Genomic DNA, 20890 nt, shown 5'->3' with positions numbered 1-20890 from the left:
CTTCTTCCATCACAACACAGCTGGGAACACAAATGTATACCTTGTAGATCAGAACTGGTTCCTGGGCTAAGATTCAACCTCTCTCCTGAGGTCTGCCTCAACTTTGTAACTCTCTTCCATGTCCTCTGAGGTTCAAGTGGAGGCTCTATTATCTCTGGGTTGAGCACCCCAAAGGTAGATTAACTAAAAGTCTAGTGCCCTTGACCCTGTGGCTTAATGCTGTCCGGTTGGCAGCATGTTTCTGCCTGCCAAGGGATTCAGAGGTACTTCCAGTAAGGCCGAAGGGGAAAACATAACCGCACAGGGTCTCAAGCACAGAGAACTGGCATCCAGTTCTTCTGACTTTCCGTCACATTTCTTCAGCTCTAATAAATTCTGTGCAAGGGGTATCAGAACTCTCTGATGGGGCACACAAAGACATCAAGTTACAGGGCTCAATCCCAAACTCACTACCTCCTGAATGAATAGTCTGAAAATGAAGGTGATAATGAATCTGAAAAGCTTTAGCAACATAAAAGCATTCTCTAGCCTACAGGATCCCTGAAAACGCAAGGTTTTCCTTTTGGCTGCCAAGATATTTGCTGGGAAAACCTGCCATTCCCCCTCTCTTTCCTCCTACCTCTTCTTCTCTTTGGCTGCATGTCTTTCCAATAAGGATTCTCAGGGTAGAGAAGAAAGCCCTTCTCCCATGGGGTGAGATGACTTCCCTCCTGGAGAGCCAGTCTTTAAGCAGGAAGGGACAGAATGTCTGGGACATCTCCAGCTTGACGCCTGCTCACTGCAGGGAGCAAAGAAGGAGGCTGGGGCAGCAAGGCAAAGCCAGAGGGAGAGCTAGAACTCATTGCTTGCCTACTTGGCCAGTGAGTGATTAACTCTAGTTATTGAGAGGCTATTAGGGGGTCTGTTGGTCACACCATTCACATCTCCCAAACAGGGCTATAGCCAAGCCAGTAACCTCCCCATGACCCTTTTTAATGAGAAAGGTTTGACTTGAGCCTGCAAGAATCTGCCTTTGGGGCACACAGACACACTCTTACCCTTCTGCCGTTTCCACATTCCACTAGAAGGCCGAGGTTCACGTGATGGTAACGAGGAAAGGAATTGAACAGAACCATTGCTGGATGCCATGCCAAATGAAGATTTGAATTACGTACGGCACACGTCTTATTTTAAAGACTGGTAACACCAACTGAAAGATGCCCTAATGTTTCCTGAAATCTTGCTCTCTGACTAAGGTTGGCCTGTCAGGCTGTTTATGACTTGGGAAGATTGGTTTCCCAATTAAACAAGAACAGGGATCAGTGCAGAAGGATAGCCACACATTTCAAAGTTCCAGAATGGCTTAAAGAGAATAGTTGTAGTGTGACAAATCAACCGTAAGTCAAGCCCGGGCCAAAGACCACGCTTCAGGAGGGACCCTCATAGCATGGCATGTACCTCACTCCTACTCTACATATCTTTTGGGTTTCCCCATAGAACTTAACCTTGCTCACACTTCTACTGCACAGTATGAATTTTCTCTAGTATTTTTCTTGTAGCTTTTGAGACTGATGCCAGGGCTTCACAGGAGCTAGGTGGGGTGGGGTGGGGGTGGGGCTCTCCTATCGAGCTATGACGTCACCCCTCCCTATATCTTCCTTTGTCTGTCTGTGTCTGGGTTTCATGTGCCTCAAACTGGTCTCAAATTCTCTATGAAGCCAGCAATGTCCTTGAGCTTCTGACCTTCATGTCTCTACCTTGAAGTACTGAGATTACATTAAAAAAAAAAAAAAACAATTATCCTTATCCCTCACCCAGAATGGATGCCCTGCCTTAGATTTTTTTTTGTTTGTTTGTTCATTTTGCTTTTTTGTTTTGTTTTGTTTTGTTTTGTTTTGTTTTGTTTTGTTTTTGGTCGGATGTTTTTACTCAATGTCTCAAACAGTACCTGGCTCTCCTTAAGCACTCAGACACTTTTGTTTGATGAACTCAATGAAAGAATGACACCTCTGGGGATTCAGCAACTTTTTCCTGTATAAACATTAACGTTAATAGCATCGTGGTCTGGAGTAGAGACCACCTCTTTAACCTTCTCATTTCACAAATGTGCGAAGCTAGGAACTGAGGGAAGAAACAAACTAGGTACCCACCGAGGGAAGAAACAAGCAAGGTCTCAGGGATGCTGGTAGCTGAGGCAGAACTGGGCTTAGGTCTGCTGCTTGGACACGAGGGGACAAAAGGAATTCCGTGGGAAGCACACCAGGAGCATAGGAACCCTGGAAGCTTCCAGAAGGAAGCAGTGCCCTCCTCTACTCAGTCATATGATCCGTTAGCGTTCTCCATGTGGTGAGCTCTTTCTTGTGTTTGGACTTTCCCCTCTGGATAGTCACATAGCTGGGTTCTTCTCATCTATCAAGGCTTAAGTTTAAAAAGCTTGAGCAAAATGCGTAGTTTTCTAAAGTGTGGGAGGGGGCTCTGGCCATGTCCTGACCATGACTCCAAGGATCTTCCATTCTTCTGTTGCTTGTCACTGTCTATATTGCCACAAGAGCACAACGGAATCTGTTTGTGTGTGTGTGTGTGTGTGTGTGTGTGTGTGTGTGTGTGTGTGTGTGTGTGTGTGTTTTCCTATGCCTAATTCCGATCACCTCATATAATGGTCAACACAGGGTGAATTCTTGTGCAAGGTTTAGTAGATGAGTAAATTTAATAAATTGAGGCTTGTCAACAGTTTGGCAGAGAGCAGATGTTTTTTTAGAACACAATGACACCTCTGGTTTAAAGGTCTTATAGCACTTCAGAAATATATAGAACTACTCTAGGATGATTATTTGTATTCAAAATGCTAGGGATAATAGCTGTTTCAGATTTGAGATGTTTTGAAATTTTGCAATGTCACAGAGAGAGAGAGTGAGACGGAGAGACAGAAAGAGAGAAAGAATAGAGGAGAGAAAAGACAGAGAGAAAGACAGAGAGAGAGAGAGAGGAAGAGAGAGAGAGGAAGAGACAGAGAGAGAGAGAGAGGGGGAGAGAGAGAGAGAGAGAGAGAAAGATGGGGGGGGCAGAAATTGATTGATCTCTTGGGGATAGGACCCAAATGTTTCATATACATCTTCTATGCATAGACTTAAGGACATTTTATGCACTTTTTAGTTCAGGAAGGGTCTTGCAATGTAGTCCACACCAGCCTCTTAAATCGTCTTTATAGAAATAACCTTTATTTATTTAACCCAGGCCTTAACTGAGTTCCTGGCAGGTGCCAGGTTCAGATGAGGGTAATGAGCCATCTGGCAGGATGCAGATGCAGATGCAGGGGTTAGTGGCATTTGTAGGGATGATGGTTCTGTTGGGCCTGGGGCAGCAGGCAAGAGATGGGAAGAGGTTAGAAGGCAGGGAACATCAGCCAGGAAACATGAAGTAGAATATACACAAATGAGGACTAGGGACCGAGAAGCTTTGGTGGCTTGCGGGTATCATCAGTGGCTCTGATTCCACAAACAGAGCAGACAGATTTGGGAAAGACTAAAAAGGTTTTGATTCAGGTTGAAGTTCAAATGAAAAATACCCCAGAGGTAATTTTAAAGAGTCAGGACATTAAAATGTGTTTGAAAGGTCATTTGGAATAGATCCTGTGAGGAGGATGGACTTCAAGTACAAGAGAGTATCTGGAGGGAGACCTTGAAGGGTCTGGGAAGGCTCAGTGGTAGAAGATTAGCCTGGCAGGCATGAAGGCCTGTATCTGATTCCCAGCAGGCAAGCACTGTAGTTAGGAATTAAAATGATTCTGGCATAAACTGAAGAAGTGTTTCTAGAACTCTCTGGAAGATAACACTGCTACTGTATAGTACAGACAAAATCTTTATTTCAAAGGCACAACCCTGGTTGCTTAGAAAACTGCATGTTGGCCACTGATGTGGAAAACATCAGTAGGAGACCTGAAAACATATGGACCTAGGCTGGGATGTTGGCTCGGGGTAAAGGCTCTTGCTGCCTCATGACCTCAGTCCTATCCGTAGACCCCACAGGACGGAAGGAGAGAATGGATTCCCACAAGGTGTCCTCTGACCTTCAAATGAATGACACGGTGCACATGCATACACACATATACATGTACATAAATAAACAAATGTTAGAAAAGACACGGGGAGCAGGAAAACTGCAAGCTGGTTAGGTTTGTTTCATGACTCTCTCTGTTGCAGCTCCCTGGGTTCCGAGAGGCCATTCAGTCATTTAAGATTAAAAGTCTTGCTCTATCTACACAGGTGTCACTACATCTACTTAAAACTGCATAACATCAGGACTGGTGAGATGGCTCAGTGAGAGGCTACAACAGTGGATCCCAACCTTCCTAATGCTTTGACCCTTTAATACAGTTCCTGATGTTGTGCTAATCCAAACCATAATATTATTTCATTGCTACTTCAAAACTATGATTTTGCTACTCTTGTGGACTATAATGTGAATATCTGTGTTTTCTGATGGTCTTAGCCAACCCTTGTGAAAGGGTCACTCAACCTCCGAAGGGGTCGAGTCCCATAGGCTGAGAACCACTAGGCTAGCATTTGCAAAAGAGTCTGATAATCTGAGTTCAATTCCCAAATCCCACAAGGTGGCAGAAGAGAAAAGCAACTCCACAACATTGTCCTTTGACGTCACATGCTAACACACCACACACACACACACACACACACACACACACACACACACACGCACAAATGAATAAATAAAATTGCATAACCTCAATTGAACTATCTGTGTATACACATATATCCATTTGACACTGTGCATATACACATTAGTACAGACACTCACATACACACATAGGAGAAGGCTAAGGAAAGCTTGGGGCAGAACTCTTACCACTGCAAATAAGCCGGGTGGCTTATAGAGAAGTCCATTGTTATTTGACACAGTTAATCAATAGTTCGGGAACACTTAGAGATTTTAAATTTCATGTATTTTTAGGTAACATAGCACTTCTCATAACTAATACTGCCTGTGAGCTATTAGGAGGCCTGAAGCTGAGCAGAAGGCTGTTCGAACACATCTGAAGAGGTACTGGGGGGCAGCTCCAGTTACAGCTGGAAAAGGCATCCCTAAAACACATTAAGAACAAAGACTGGGGACCACTGCCTATTTTGTGTGGTAGGAGCTTTTGCCATTATGTTTGATTATAGTTCTGACTAATGCTTAGGAGTTTGCAACAGTGAAATCAGAAAGCCAGTCTGGCGTGGGCAACAATCTTACCACGTCTACTTCATCTTCCTATCAAGTCTGTTAACTGCCAGCCTAGAGGGAAGGGGGCTCCCATTATTTGTGTGCAGCTCCTCGGAGAAAGACTACAGATGTGTTGCTGAGAGACCATCCGCAACACCAAGGTCTATGGGCCGTGTAACGAGGACAAACCACAAAATAACTTTGGCCCCAAATGATTCTTGGCAGTGAAAACTACACTGGGTGAGGCTTAGCTATGCAGTATCATTGGCAAACATAATTAAGTGAGGATTTAGGTGAGGGACCTCGTGCAGAAGGATTCCTTCGAGAAGCCATAGGAGTCTACTGCAGTAGAGACCACAAGGCCTGGCGCAGTGCTGTACACCGAATAATCCTAGCATTTGGCAGGCGGAGCTAGGCAGATTCTGAGTTTAAGACCAGCCTGAGCTGTATAGTGAAAACCATTTTTAAAAAAAAAAATGTTTTGCTGTGTTTAACCTTTAAAAGAAAATGTTTGGATAGAAGTCGTTCAAGGTAAGTTCTGGAAAAGAGCCTTGAGCTTCTGTGAAAGGGAAATGGGTGGAATCAGAGCATGCAGCGCTTCTCTGTCAAAGACATTTCTTTTAGGCTCAGTGTAGGATAAGGACGGCAGAAGGGAAGGCTTGGGAGAGGGCTCTGGGTGATCTTAGCTCCCCATGCTCAGTTGCTTCACAGTAAGTATTAGTGTGTACAAATCAAAGCTAAATGTGCTTATGAGTGTACTTGAAAGGGCATGCTCTTGTGAAATTACCAAAATAGCACTCCATATTATAAGGAAGGCCAGACTGCTCTTGGCTCCCAAATTTGTCTTTACAGGCATGCTATAGAGGTCCTTCACATCCTGTCTCCTGAGACAGAAATGCTACACTACCTATTTCAAATTTGCTTAGAGCCATCTGTCTCCACAGGGGAGGTGAGGAGTTGGCAGCAGACACTGTGCTATAAACAGCTCATCTTAAAGGGCCAGTGCATTCTTACAATTCTTTTTGGACTTAGTGGCTGTGTGCCCAGTCAGCTTAGGAAGAGTGTTACTGTGGCTAACATGGGTGTAATGCATTACACCCATGGTTCTATGGCCCTTTCCCCTCTCAAAAGGACAGAGAGATACTTAGGCTTGCTATGTCTGGGAGACTGCAAGATTTGGAAAATGCTCTATGAGATGTGTTCAAAGAGGACTCTGCTGGTTGTCTCGTTTGTATCAACATTTACTGTTTCAACGCAAATAATCGGAGTGTAGCTGTCGGTGGTATAGTGCAGTGGAAGATGCATGCTTAGCATGTTCAATGTCTCGAGCTCAATCCCCAGTATCAGTAATTAATAACAATGACGATAATAATGCATTGATCTCAGATTGGAAAGGTTGGCAGAGATCCAAATGACCACAAAGGCGTATTTAAGATGCTCTATGTTTTAATTTGGGTGCTGGTCACCCAAATTAGCTTTTCAGAAAATTTCATTCACAGAACTGCTGTCCCACTTACCACCCACATTTTCTGGACCAGGTTCTAATGCATGCGTGGCTCTTTATGCTTCAGTTTTAAAGAAATACACCCTGAGACGTCCCTTAGTATGTTTTCCTAGACACAAGTCTCAGAAATGCATAAACACTCAATGCTAGCATCCACAAGAAAGACAGATGGCAAGTCCATGCAGCCTCCAACATAGCATTTTAAGTTACTGCTGCTTTGTTTTGTTTTGTTTTGTTTTGTTTTGTTTTGTTTTGTTTTCAAAGACAGGCACCTGGTTTGTAACTCAGACCTTGGCAGGGTTTTCTTGCTTTAATTCTTTCCATGTCAAAGCCACACCCCTCTGATTGCCCTCTAAAATCAGAGTCAAACATACCTTGTTGCTTAATAGACTTCTGCAGAGAGTATAAAAAGCCCATCTTCGACACATGTTCTAAACTCTTTCCTTATTATAAATCAAGGTTTAAATTTCTGAGTCCAGTCTCCAGAAGGGTAAAGGCCTCAAAGCACAGACAGTCGAGCCATCTCTTCAGTCCCTCGAGCTCTCTTTATTTCACAACACCTGTCTGAGCAGCCCTCACACAGTTACCAGGCATGTGATGGAGGAGTGGGGTGGCATCAAGCACCGAGTTTATATTATTTGAGGGTGCAACATTCTCCTTCACCTGGATCCTTTCTTACAGCCTAGTAAAGAAACCCTCTGTCTTGGTCTCACTTGATTGCTATGAGAAACAAGTGGTTTCATCTGACAATTCCAAGTCACAATCATCATTCAGGAAGCCAGGGCAGGGACCCAAGGTGAGTGTTTGAAACGAAAAACCGTGGTGGAATGCTGTTTGCAGCCCAGGATCTGTGTGCAGAACAGAACGGCCCACAGTGAGCTGCACCCTCCTGCATTAATTACTAACCAAGAGGATGTCTTACAGACATGCATGCTCACCGACCAACCTAATGTAGGCACTTCCTCAATCAACTCAGATGACTCTAGACTGTGTCAAGCTGACGATGAAAGCTCACTAGGACATCATCTCTGACATTTTACTCTCCTTTTATTTGTTTACACTGTGAGGGTACAAAAGGAAGGAAGCTTACTGCTGCTCAGGAACCTACGGATTCCAAGCTAGAGGTTTCTGCAAGTCCTTCAGCATGCCACTCTCCATCCAACAGAGTCTAACTGCTGTTATGTTTGAAGAGCACTTTCCAACTGAACAAAACACTGCCCCCCTCCTCCCTCCGATTTCAGTGCCTGGGAATGCCAGAAGAAACTCAATGTTAAAAGGAACAGAAAACGCAACATCTTTTTTTCAGTTAAATCTGAACAGAGCAGGGAAAACAGTGAACGTATATGCTCATGCTCCCGTCTGCCAACCCCAGAGGGCAAAGCTCATGGTCTTGCTGTCTGCTCGCACCCCCTTTGGACATAACAGGCCACTGAGTGCTCCCTCACCAAACTGCTCTCCTTTGTCCTTTGTTTGTCCTTGGTCATAAGAACAGACATTTTACAGGGACTCAGATCTGGGCTAGAGGCAGCCATCATACCCCTAAGAGTTCCTTGTATATTACTATAAACTCTTCTCCCTATCTGCGGCCCATGGGAAGACTACAAAGGCAACTCAACGCCAAGACATGTGGGTGACCCAGGGCAAGTATTCTTTAAGTTTATTTTTTGCACTGTACGTATGGGGACACTGTGCATGTATGTGCACATATGTGCATGCATGCATGCATATGTGTATGTATGTGGGCACATGTGTGTGTGCTAAGACTGGGAGGTGTTGCTGAGTGTTTTCTTCGAACCTTCTCCACCTTACATACTGAAGCATCTCACTTTAATCCAGAGCTTGCTGATTTGCTAGTCTAACTAGCCAGCTTATTCTAGGGATCCCCTGCCTCTGCCTCTGAACGCTGAGATTAGATTGCAGGTGAGCTGCTGTGCCTACCTGCCTCATCCTGTGTGGATTCGAGGATTCAAATTCAGTTCTCACTCAGGAGTACATTATCTTCTGAGCCATCTCCCTTAGGCTCAGGGCATTTTTTTTTTAAGAGTAGATACATGGTTGAAGTCAGAACTTAGAATTAAAGAGATCTGACTATTCTCAAAGATGCCCGATCACCAATATTTGCACAATCATATAACTACCAGAGAGCAAAGAACACTGTGGGCATCCTTCTAGACACACATTTTATAGTCAATCAACGCTGAGGCCTCAATACAAATACTGTTTGGCTACTTATTACTACAATTAACTCCAAAGCTGAGTCAGTTACTAATTCCTCCTGACCTGGCTCCGTCTCCATGAGGCCTCTCATCTTGCTTTACATACATGTCACACAAACCACAGTGCAAGAAGCCACCAGGGTTAGAAGCCAACTCCCCTACTTCTGAAGGGTCATGAACTATGCTTTGACTCCATTTTTCAAGACTAAAGTATTGCTGAATCTTTTCCAATCCTATTGCTCATTCTAACTTCTTAAATCGTGAACTGAGAGTTACTGTGAATTATATATAAAATCCCTTATCACAAAGCCGTCTTAGACTGCATACTGTGATCTCTGCAAAGACAGACAGACAGATATAGATAACCCTCAACCAACAATAAGGTAGGATTTATAGAGGTTTTGGTTTTTTTTGTTTTTTGTTTTTGTTTTTGTTTTTCAGTAGGTTCTCTTTCCTCCCTCTTTTCCTCCTTACTCTTCACTACTAGATCTTGGGACCCAGGGCCTGATCCATGCTAGGCAGGTGCTCTATCACTGAGCTACAAGTACAGCCCCCAATGTTTTCTTAATGCGCCTCATTCCTTACAGAATGAAAAGCAAAATTAACTGAGCATTTTTACATACACAAACCCACCAAAGTGTGCTTAATATAACCGCAGGAGAGAGGTAACAGCCCGATACAGAGGCTTCAAGAGTCTAGAATCCGTTCACTCTGATTTCAAATCGCAGTTCCCTCATTTTGGCTCCTAAAGCTTTTAGGTGCAGGAGAGTGACAGGCCTATCCTCCATTCAGGGGTGTTTCTCAGCTCCACACCCTGCCCAGCACCAATCAGGACTGCTGAGAGACAGATCTCACTGTAGGGAGAGCTCTTCTTGTCTTGGACACTAGCATGTAGTTGGATTGCGGAAGAATCCCACTGGGCCACATACCTTCAATGTGGCTGAGCCTGACATATTTCGCAGGGTTATTTTTTTTCCACAAGCAGTCAGTCAAGGCTTTGCCTTCTGTCTCAAGGAGAATGGATTAAGAACACGTGAGTTGGATTCAGCCCAAGCTGTGGCTGGGGCTTTGGACGTCAAGAGGCAAAGAGAGATCTAATCTGGTGAGTGAAGGCTGACACCTGTAGCCAGGGTCAGGAAGGCTCTGTTTCCTGAAGGTTAAGACTCATAGAGATCCCAATAGCTCTGGCCACTGTGTATAGTTACAGAGGCTGGCAGAGCAAAAAGACGGGGCTAGTGTTTGTGAGCAGATACACCATGACGACACCCTGTGGAAGGGTGCTCTTACTAAAGAGTCCTGTTTCCCAGGGGACAGAAGGCCTCTGGGGGAAGTCCATCCTGCACAGAGAAAGGATAGAAGAGATCAGAGAGGACAGCCATTAGGTTTACAGGGATGGGCAGGCCTAGAGGGTCCAGAAAATTCCAGAGGCCAATATGAAGTAGAACCTCTCAGCTCTGACCAGACAGAACATTTAAATATAGAAGCTTTTCCTTCATCTCATGCTACAGCGGCACCTATGTGGGACTTAAGCACTCTCATCTCTCATTGTGGCCAAGAATACAGAAAGATGAAGGTACCCAGAGACTAGATGCTTGGCAGTAGGCCTACCTTTGGGAGAAAATGCCCAATCCCCTACAAAGATCAAAGCCCCACCTCCTTGAAAGGATAAAGGGTCCATTCTTTGCCTCAGGCAGTCTTTTCCACTTGGTTGCTTTGCAAATTAGGATAAGGAAATGGAAGCTGGACCTAAGATTAGCAGGCAGCCTTCCCTCTAATTCAGAAACCACAGTGCCAAAGCCCCTCACCTTCACTCTCCTTCAGATTCCAGGGATGCTCTGGTCTTTCAACAGGGGTGTTTAAAAAAATCTGGGACATGCAGTCAGCAGGTGCGAGTGAGGATGAGACATCAGAGGAAACCGTAGCACAAAGGACTGAAAGCAGCTTGTGTCCTGTGGCTAAGGAACACACAAGGGACCTATGATGCAAGTGGAGCCCTTCTAACCAAACAGTAAAGAGATTTCTGAGTGACTGTTGTAGCCATTTGAAGTGACATACTGAAATGGATAGGAACCAACGGATGGAAGACGTGGTGCGACCACAACTGCCTGTACTTAGTAGCTGGATCTCCTTCGACAGGTTTCTCCCTGTGTGTCGGTTTTCTTTGTAAAATGGGGCTATGGGTATACACAACACTTGGCATAGAGTGGGCGCTCTATAGAAAGCTCCTGAGGGAACCTTCTCCCCTCAAACATATAGCTTTATAAAGAAACTGTTGAAAATTTAAAACTGGTTTTTATTTTTGTTGTTGATTTTGTTTGTTTTGGGTTTGGATTTTTGAGAAAAGTCTCCCAAAACTCTAATCCTCCTACCTCCATTTTCCAGGTGATAGGATTATGGGAATGTATCACCAAGCTCAGCTAAGGTTTTTGTTTGCTTGGTTTTCGTTTGTCCTAAGAAAGAGTTGTTGACATTTTTATTTGAAAATAAAAGGGGATTTCCCCCCCTTGCCTACTGACTAAGTTTCTTCCGTTTAGTTTACAAATAGGCAGAATAGATTCTGGGGAAAAGCCAGCCCAGAAAGTATGTTTATAAAGATGCCGAGGGACGGATGTACCTGAAGATAGATGATGGAGCCATGGAATAAAAGAGAAACAGGATTCCTGACATTCTGCCATGTCAGGATGTGCCTTGGTTTGGGGTCTGTGATATGTTACCACACCAGACCAAAGCAGTTCCCAGTGGCAGAGGTTTATTGGAGACAAAGAAGGGAGAGAAAGACAAAGGGAAAAAGTGGGGAAGGGTCTGTCTTTTATTTAGGCTGTGACTTAACCTGTTCAAAGGTAACAGTGGGAAGTAGACTCTGGGAAGGTATGAGGTTGTCATGGCAACAGGTGTCACCTATGTGTGACATTCCTGAGTTTGGAGCTGATCTGCCAAACTGGTTCTTGATACCAGTAGTCTGAATATGATTTGGCAGCAACTATTTGTTTTATTGTCTTCTTTTTTGAGACAGGTCTTTCTCTATAGCCCAGGATGGCCCCAAACTCATAGCAATCCTCTTGCCTCAGCCTCCTTAACATTAGGTTTAGGAAGGGGAGCCACTGTATTCAGCTTTCACCAGAGTGAAATGAAATAAAGAGATGGGCGACTCTGCATCCCAATGTGGTCAGGCATTAACTCTGCATCCCCACGAAGTGCTAGTCTAACTGCAGTTTTAAAGATGGCCTTCCTCCAAGTCTGTGTTTCAACTGACTTTATACTTATCTGAGTCCAGGCAATTTTCCTAAGTTCACTGACACATCAGAAGTAGGAGTTGAGAGCACTGGGCAGAAATGTCTGTCACCGCAGGCTTAGGAGATGGAGGTCAATAGTTAAGGGTGACAGTGACAGGGAGCAGGTGAGCATGTTTCCCAGTTGTTCATTCAACCTCACGGGCATACTGTCTCTTCCTCTCCCTCCCTCTTCTGGCTCCCCTTCGTCCTCCCTCTTCTGGCTCCCCTTCTTCCTCCCTCTTCTGGCTCCCCTTTGTCCTCCCTCTTCTGGCTCCCTTCGTCCTCCCTCTTCTGGCTCCCCTTCTTCCTCCCTCTTCTGGCTCCCCTTCTTCCTCCCTCTGCCCATCTCCCTACAGGGCCTCACTGAACAGCCTAGGCTGTCCTTGAATGCAGTCTCACTGCTTCTGCCTCTGATCATCAGGATTGCAGGTGTATACCATTGTCCTGGTTACTTTTTGTCAACTCGACACAAGCTAGAGTTGTCTGGAGAGAGGGAACCTCTGTGGAGAAAGTACCGCCATTGGACTGGCCTGTAGGCGGGTCTATGGGAGCACTTTTGTCATTAGTGATTGATGTGCCCAGCCCACCTGGGCAGTGCCACCTCTGCCAGGTGCAGTATGAAAGCAGGCCGAGCAAGCCGTGAGGAGCAAGCCAAAGATCAGTGATCCTCCAAAGATTCCTGCTTTGAGTCCCTGCCTGTAACCTGTGAACCAAACAAACCGTTTCGTTCCCACATTGCTTTTGGTCTTTTTTTTTTTTTTTTTTTTTTCTCTCTCACAGCAGTAGAAACCAAACTAAAATAACCATCACACCTGGAAGTTCCAGTCAGCACATTTTATTTTTTATCATTTGTGGGTGCCAGGTTTGTAGATATATGAAGTAACACACACACACACACACACACACACACACACACACACACACACACACACACGTAAAAATATACCATGATGGTAGAAGTGAAATTCTCTAAGGGAGTTAAAGGAGCCAACAGAGGGAGGAGAGAAAGGGGAGGAAGGGAGGGGAGGGGAGGGGAGGGGGGAGGAGAAGAGGGGAGGGGCATACGGCAGGAGCATGATCAAAGTAGACTATGTGCTTCCATGACCATGCCTCTGTGAAACACAACACCATATACAGTGAATGTAGGCCAATAGCAAAAAGGGATGGGAGGGATCACTTTCAGATAATGTGATAATTACAGAGAGGCAGACATATTTATCTACCACATGAGTCACTTTTAAGGCTTCTTTGTTTTTCATGGTTAACTTACACTAAACCCAATACTCTTCTCTATTATGTGTCAAGACCAAACCAATATACTGAGTCTAACAACCCCGGCAAGACATTTACTTAATATTTAACTAAGGCTAAATTACACATTCTACTTCAGAGGGACGGGGCAGAATCCTGGACGCCTAATTCTATTGCATTCCGGGCAAGTTATAGGGGGTTTCAATCTGGCCATTGTTGGCTCTGCTTAAAGACTCATTAATCTCAAGTGAGAACCAATTTAACAAGCCAGGCAGCCGTTTGAAGTGACTGGTGGGAGCAGTTTAAACAGAGGATTAGGATATAATCACATTTCGAGGCATCCTTTGGCTCTATAAAGTTGACCCCAGGCCAGGGGGTGTGAGGTGCAGGCCCTCCTCCACACCTCTCTAAGCAGGTGGCAAGCTCCTTTGTGAGACAAGCAGGTGGCAGTGGAGAAGACTGATCTCTTTAGATAGGTTTTCAACCCTGTAGTGATGTACAGGGGTCCGCGGCTTCATAAAAAAGACACCAAACCCTGAGCGGTAGGACCCTAACGTGCTCGCAGACATGACTGCACGTGGCCTTTAGATCTGCTCTGCGATACTCTCATCAGCTAGTTGGATATAAGTATTCATGCAGAGGAAGGAAAGCCAGAATTTAACCTCAGCTTTCCATCCTAAGCTCCTCTATCGAGAAAGCACAGGATCCCAAGGGCTCCCTGGAAGGAACAGAGTGTTTCTCTGGTTTTCTTTACTGCCAGGCTGTAGCATCTAAGAGTGGAAGGAAAAAAAAGGTGTGTACATTTGCCAAGTCATTAAGCTTTGGCTACATTATTGCCCCTTCAAATGTATGGCACACAGCAGCAGGCAAACTCCAAATAATTTAACACTAGGTTTGGCTGGCAGTCATTTCGAAAGAACTGTTTGATTTTGAGGGGGTTCACAATGCTGACAGAAATCTGCAAGGACAGCACATCGCATCACAAAAACTTCGCTTCTCCAATGTTGTTCCAACAGACTTTTGCCCTTTTTCTCCTTCCTGAACATTAGAGGATGCCTCTTTTATGTGTCACATACATAGCACAGGTGTGAACATGGGACAAGCCTCCAGGGATCTCTAGTTGTGTCCTTAAATCAGTGGGGTCTGCAGGCTAGAATCACTCCAACAGGGTATCTGTTTTGTATTGCATCAGACAGGCCCCTCTTGTTCCAGAGCCTGGCCCATGGCACTGGCTCCCCAGTCAGTGATCTCTCCCCACCCCTGCCCACAGCTGTTTGCACCAAGAACAGCCAGTCTAAGGGACTGGCCACAGATGCATGCGTTTGTGGGACGAAACTCTACTCCTACTGTCCTGAAAACTGGAAATAAGACAGAAACCTTCATACTGACAGCAGGAGGCAGAGCAAAGAGTCACAGCTGTGTTGTGCCTGACAACGACACCAGTCCCTGCCATCAGTCCTCTCAGGTTGTGGTTCCTGGATTCCCTGCAAGCTTAGAACATAGCCCACTTCTCTGAGTGACTTTGAGCAGCCCAGTGTTGCTGGGGACAAAGACACACAAACCTAGGTCACATCAGCCAGGTGCTCCTTTTAGGACCATGAGCCTCTGCCCTAACCTCCTAGCTGTGATGGAGGTGGGAGCAAACCCTCCTCCTCCTTCATCGCATCAGGACCACGCCTTGCTTCTGATCGGGGAAACAGTCAAAAGCCATGAGTTATTAGGGGAGAAGGTGGTCCTGCTTAGGAACTGCCAGAATCAACAAAGAGCTTATAATATCATCAGAAAAAATGAAACACACTCTTTAAAATAGTGTACATATGTTAGATAAGCGGGAATATATTTTTGATAATACATTCTTTTTAATTGACTAAGTGGTGGGGCAAGGAAAACCACAAAGATAAATTGTAGCTGAACCAGAATTCAAACAGCAAGGACTGGGATTCCCAAATGTTGGTCCTTGCTGAGCAAGCTATTTAGGGACAGGAAAACTGCAGGCCAGAAACATTAAGTGCCAGAAGACAGACACCTCAAACCCAAATGGCTTAAAAGAAGCCAAGAGGTCACAAAGGATAAGACAGTGGGGAGGGATGACATTCGTGCCTGAACTACAGAGAAAGGAGCCAGAAAGATGACTCAGCAGGTAAAGGCACCTAGCAAAAATGCTGATGTGCTGAGCTCAAGCCCCTGTACCCCGCGGTGGAAGAAGAGAACTGACTCCCTTAGCTTGGCCTCTGACCTCTGCACACATACCATAGCACCTTCAACACTTATAAACATGAACAGAAAATAAATACATAAAATTTTAAGTAAATAAATAGAGCAAAGGGAACATCCAGGAAAAGGCATGCAAATGCTCTTTTTACTTAATACTAGGGTACAACCCCAGGGTCTTGTTTATGCCAGGCAAGCCCTTGTACCACTGAGCCATCAGATGTGGTGCTACACTCCCTTAACCCTGGCACTAGGAAGGCAGAGGCAAGCAGATCTCTATGTGTTCAAGGCCAACGTGGTCTACACAGCGAGTTTCAGGCCAGCCAAGGCTACATCATGAGATAGCTCAAAAATAAAAAAACAAAACAAAACTCTTTAATACTTGTACTACTGAGATATATCCCTAACCCCGGTAAAGACCAAGTTCAAAGACCAACCTGTGATTCACCTTTGAATTAGCATGCTCTATTAAGGCTAGTCTGGGTTCTCATCTTTTATCTATATTCTACCAATTTTGATTCTTATAGATGTACCCATTTTTTACACTTATATCTTATCAACAAATGCCATGAAATACCTTGCCGGGGGGAGTCATTGCATCCAAATGCAAGCCAAGAGCTCAGACAATTACACTTCAGATGTTGGCTCATCTTCCAGAGCACAACTGTCTCTCCCTGTGGGAATTCTAATCAGATGGTCCAATCATGGACACAGTTTAAAAATACTTATAAGGAACAGGAAAGGAAAACAATGATTTGGTATTTTTCAGCTCACTTAACAAAATGCTTGTCTAAATCTGCTGGGATAAAATACCATTTTGTCAAGGAAAGTAGGAAAAAAAAAAAAAGATGTCTAAGCCAGGTTGGGAAGGAAGCTCATTTAATACAGAGGCAAAGCCCTGGGGTCAATCCGCAATATTGAATGAATAAAGCCAAGACTGGTGGTGCATTCCTATAATCCTAGCCTTAGGAAAATAGTGAGTTTGAGGCTAGCTCAGGAGACAAAGCACCTTGTCTCAAAAAAAAAAAAAAATGTAAGGTATTATTACAGTGACTCCTTTAGCTTGCACGTACATAGTTGTACACATGCACACACGTATATATACCCCACATGCTTGAGTATTTACACGTAGGGCATTGCACACACACACACACACACACACACACAGAAAAGTAGAGTGACTGAGGGGGACAATCTCTGTCTTCCACACACATGCACCCACACATGTGAGCATGAGAAGACACACACACACCACACACACACACCTATGCAAAAGCAAAAACACCCAGGACTTTCTCCCGAGCAAGGCTAAGAGATTAGCGTACAGAGGAAACAACAGAAAGGAGTCCTACTGTCCACTGGGCTTGTCGTACTATGTTACTCCCTACAGCAGTGGTTCTCAACCTTCCTAATGCTGCAACCCTTTAATGCAGTTCCTCATGATGTGGTGAGCCCAACCATCAAATTATCTTTTGTTGCCACTTCATAACTATAATTGTGCTACTCTTATGAATCACAATGTAAATACCTGATACCTGGGATATCAGATAGGTGACCCCTGTGAAAGGGTTGTTTGACTCCGGCCCCATCCCCAAAGAGGTCACCACCCACAGGTTGAGAACTGCCGCCCTATAGCTAGGCACTCGGCCTCAGATGCTTTGATTCTTTGACCGTGTGAAGAGTTATTGCTTCCCACTTCTTGGAATTTCTACACTACAGATTCCAGTTAGATTTTGATCAAATTTTACTAAAATAGCCTCTTGGAAGGTTTTACCCCACATCCCCACAGCTTTCATACAAAGCTCCTTTGTTTCCTGTTCATCTTCTTATCTCTTTCCTCTAATCTTGTTTACTTACAAGACTGGGAACATCAAAGTCCATGAAGTCACAGGTTGGTCTGATTATTACAAATAAGATGCATTTATTCTATGCACTCCCTAAAATAGACCAGCCAACAAATTCTCCTATAAGTTGTTTAAAAAAAAAAAAGAAAGACCACCTGTGCAAGATACTTGAATACCAAGACAGGTATTCAAGACCTTAGATGTGTCTGCAATCAATAAATAGTAATAATGACAAGATACTTACAACCCATATCACAACCAATCTTCTGGACAAATTAGGGTCGATATTCCAGTGGGTGAAAGGGAGAAACGTGATGTAGAACACTTCCTGGCCCAAAGCGGCTGAAAACCGGAACAGGTAATAGTAGAAATAATTCTTCACCACATGCTCCTCTCCAGAAGCCTGAAAGACAAAGCCCCAAACTTATCACCAGGATGCTGCATCCTCCTGACTCAGTGAGAGACAGTCAGCCTGTATCATCGATGGATATCCATCAGCCCCACTTACACACAGAAGCATAGGAGACCTTAGTGTTTGTTGGTTGTTGTTGTTTTGGGGTTTTGTTTATTTTTGTAAGATTAAATACAAAGCATCAAAGTCAGAAGTACCAGAAGCTCCCTCTTCCTCCATACACTAACACACACCAAACAAACCACGCCTCTATCTTGTATGTATAGAGGGCTAGAGACCCGGAGGAGGTCCAGAGTGAGCCGGTACTATATGGGTTCCTGAATTCAGATGGGAAAATGGGGCTTTTCTCAAAGATGTCCACTCAACCCATCCAAGTCCCAAACAGACGTAACCCTGCTTAGCTGCTGAGGACAGGTGAGAACAGCACAGTCAGGATGATATGGTACAGACTCCATCCTGTAGTAGTCTCTAGAACATGTGGCTACGTCCCCTTACAGAGAAAAGCTGGCTTTGCAGACACAATCAGACAATGAAGAGGGGGTAGAAATGATTTCCTGAGTCTTCCATGTGGGCTCTGTAGTCACGGGGATCCTTGACGAGATGCAGTGAAGGTGTGACACCAAGTTTTTGACCTGTTTTCCCAGCTGAGAAGCCCACTTCCACTGCTGGGCAAGTCTTTTCTCTTTCTTAATAAACTTTCTCCATTTGTATCATTTAAGATAAAGAGGATGAAGGGGTCAGGAATGACAGAATCAAAGACCAGGATGGAGATAGTGCATGGCTAGCTTTGATGATGCAGGAAGGAGCCAAAGCCAAGGGTGCAAGGTGCTGTTCTCTGAAAGTTTAAAGTAAGGAAACAGACTTCTCTCTTGAGTCTCTCTTGAGTCTTGAGAAGGAATTTGGTGACCTTGGTGACAAGCTGATTTCAGCCAATAAAGGTCTATTTTAGGCTTCTAACTACCAGAAGTTTAAGAGAATAAGTTTCCATTGTCTTAAGACACTAAGTTAGGAGTAAGTTGTTTTAATAGCAATAGGTAACTAACCTAGGGACAGTAGAAAAGGACTTGCCAGTACATTTTAGTTCATATTTTAAATAGGACTAATAAAGTCACACCACAGGAATGGTGTAAAAAATATAGCTAGTACATGTAGGGAATACTAAAATGTTCTCAAAATTTATCATCCCCTGTCTGTACCTTATCCTTGAATGAGTAAAAGGGGGAAGTGCCAGGACCAAGCAGACAATGCACTTAATACAATATTAATACAATACAAATGCAATTGCTTTAATTGTCAACTTGACATGTTAGACTATCAGGAAAGAGAGTGTCAACCAGATATATATTCTACCTTGGGTTGGCCTGTGGGCCTGTCTGTGGAGATTGTCTTAATTAAGTTAATTGATGTGGGAAGACAAGCCCACTCTAGGCAGCACTATTCCCTAGGCAGAGAGTCCTGACCTGTTTAGGAGTGGAGAAATAGAACAGAGCACAAGCAACTGTTTCCAATCCTTTTCTCTGCTTGTAGCTTTGTCTTCACGTCCCACATCAATGGACTAAAATCTAGATTTGTGAACGGAAACTTTTTTCCATGTATTTGATTTTTGTCATAGTATTTTGTCACAGCAACAAAAATGAAAGTAAAATACCATGGTAAACACTTTCATATTATGGTATATTAATGACAAATTTAACAATAAAACATTTTACTTTTTAAGTGAACCAAAAAAAAAAAAAAAAGAAAATAAAGAAAAATCTTATCTGTCTCTGTCTCTCTCCCCTTTCTTTCCTCCCTCTCTGGAGACAGGGCTTCACTATTTATGTAACTTCGGCTGGCCTGGAGCTCTCTGTAGCACAAGTTGCTTGAAAACTGACAGTGATCTCTCTTGACTTCCCATGTGCTAGGACTACATGCAGGCATGTGACAGGCATGATGTCAGACTTGTAAAGCAGAATTTTAATGGACTGAAAGTCATACACATTCTAAAACTGAAATGCAAACACTGAAAATGAGGAGGGAGTGGACACCAGCAGACAGGCTGGCTTCCTAAAGACTTACAGCTCTGCAATTTTGCTTTGTTTTATGCAGAGCTGTAGGTCTTTTAATCCCCAGAGGGAGACAGGGGAAAAGTCATATGTGTCTATTCTAAAGACATCCTCTGCCTGTTTACAAGGCTCAGTAGCTACACTGTGACCTGGGGATATTCCAGAGAGCAGGTGTGGGAGGAGCTCTCATCGGCTGAGGGGCACTGTGGAGGACAATTTGTCGGAAATAGATTTTTAAAGGGCCAGTATTTTGAAGTCCTTGAAAATAGCCAACGATACTTTTATATTTTAGGCATTAAAATGAAGACGACCTTGAAACTGCACAAATATAGCTATACTTAATATGACTGGCTCTCTTCCAGGTATGCATCTCTTCTCCTTTTCCTTTCTGAGAGGCTCTGGTTTTTATTCCAGTGTCTCTGCCTCCCCCACAGCACCCTGGAACACAGAGCGGAAGTTTAATGCCTTTTGCATTAAGAAGAGGGTCTGGATTTACTAGAACCAGTCATCTTTAGTTTGAGAATTCAGACTCAAGTCAAGAGGCACAACAGTTGCCCTGAACATGGTTTCTTGTACCTATGTCATATCCTGTGTGTTAAAAGGAGGAGAGCAGTCCTCACTCACAGGGATGACATTTAATTCTAAATGAATTGAGATAGGATGGCAGCAGAGCGACCCTAAGAAAGACAATGATGCACAAAAGGAATTTTTCAGGTAACATTTCTGGAAACAATTAAGTAACTTCATCACTAAAGTCTTGGTTAGAGGTACCCAAGTATAGTGGTAGATGCTTATCTTTTTACAAAAAGACTCTAGTTTCTGAGCTGGGGATACGGTTCAGCAGGTAGTCTTGGTTAGAGGTACCCAAGTATAGTGGTAGATGCTTATCTTTTTACAAAAAGACTCTAGTTTCTGAGCTGGGGATACGGTTCAGCAGGT

General features: G+C 44.1%; 1 protein-coding gene across 7 annotated transcripts in view; it reads right to left on the bottom strand.

Annotated features, from left to right (window-relative positions):
- Sgpp2 (sphingosine-1-phosphate phosphatase 2) overlaps positions 1–20890 on the bottom strand; it is a 110741-nt gene that overhangs the window by 42322 nt on the left and 47529 nt on the right. For 6 of the 7 annotated variants that reach the window (XR_373543.4, XR_373544.4, XM_011238695.3 and 3 more), the window contains one exon: positions 17739–17897. The exons of the other annotated variant lie outside the window; for it this stretch is intronic. Coding sequence is in view for 3 of the 6 variants with exons in the window: in XM_011238695.3 (XP_011236997.1) it covers positions 17739–17897 (159 nt within the window). In the remaining 3 variants the exon portion in view is untranslated. The remainder of the gene's footprint in view (positions 1–17738; positions 17898–20890) is intronic. 7 annotated transcript variants of the gene reach the window in all.

This window comes from Mus musculus, chromosome 1, assembly GCF_000001635.26.
Source record: "Mus musculus strain C57BL/6J chromosome 1, GRCm38.p6 C57BL/6J".
NCBI lineage: Eukaryota > Metazoa > Chordata > Mammalia > Rodentia > Muridae > Mus > Mus musculus.
This window is presented reverse-complemented; position numbering and strand designations above follow the sequence as displayed.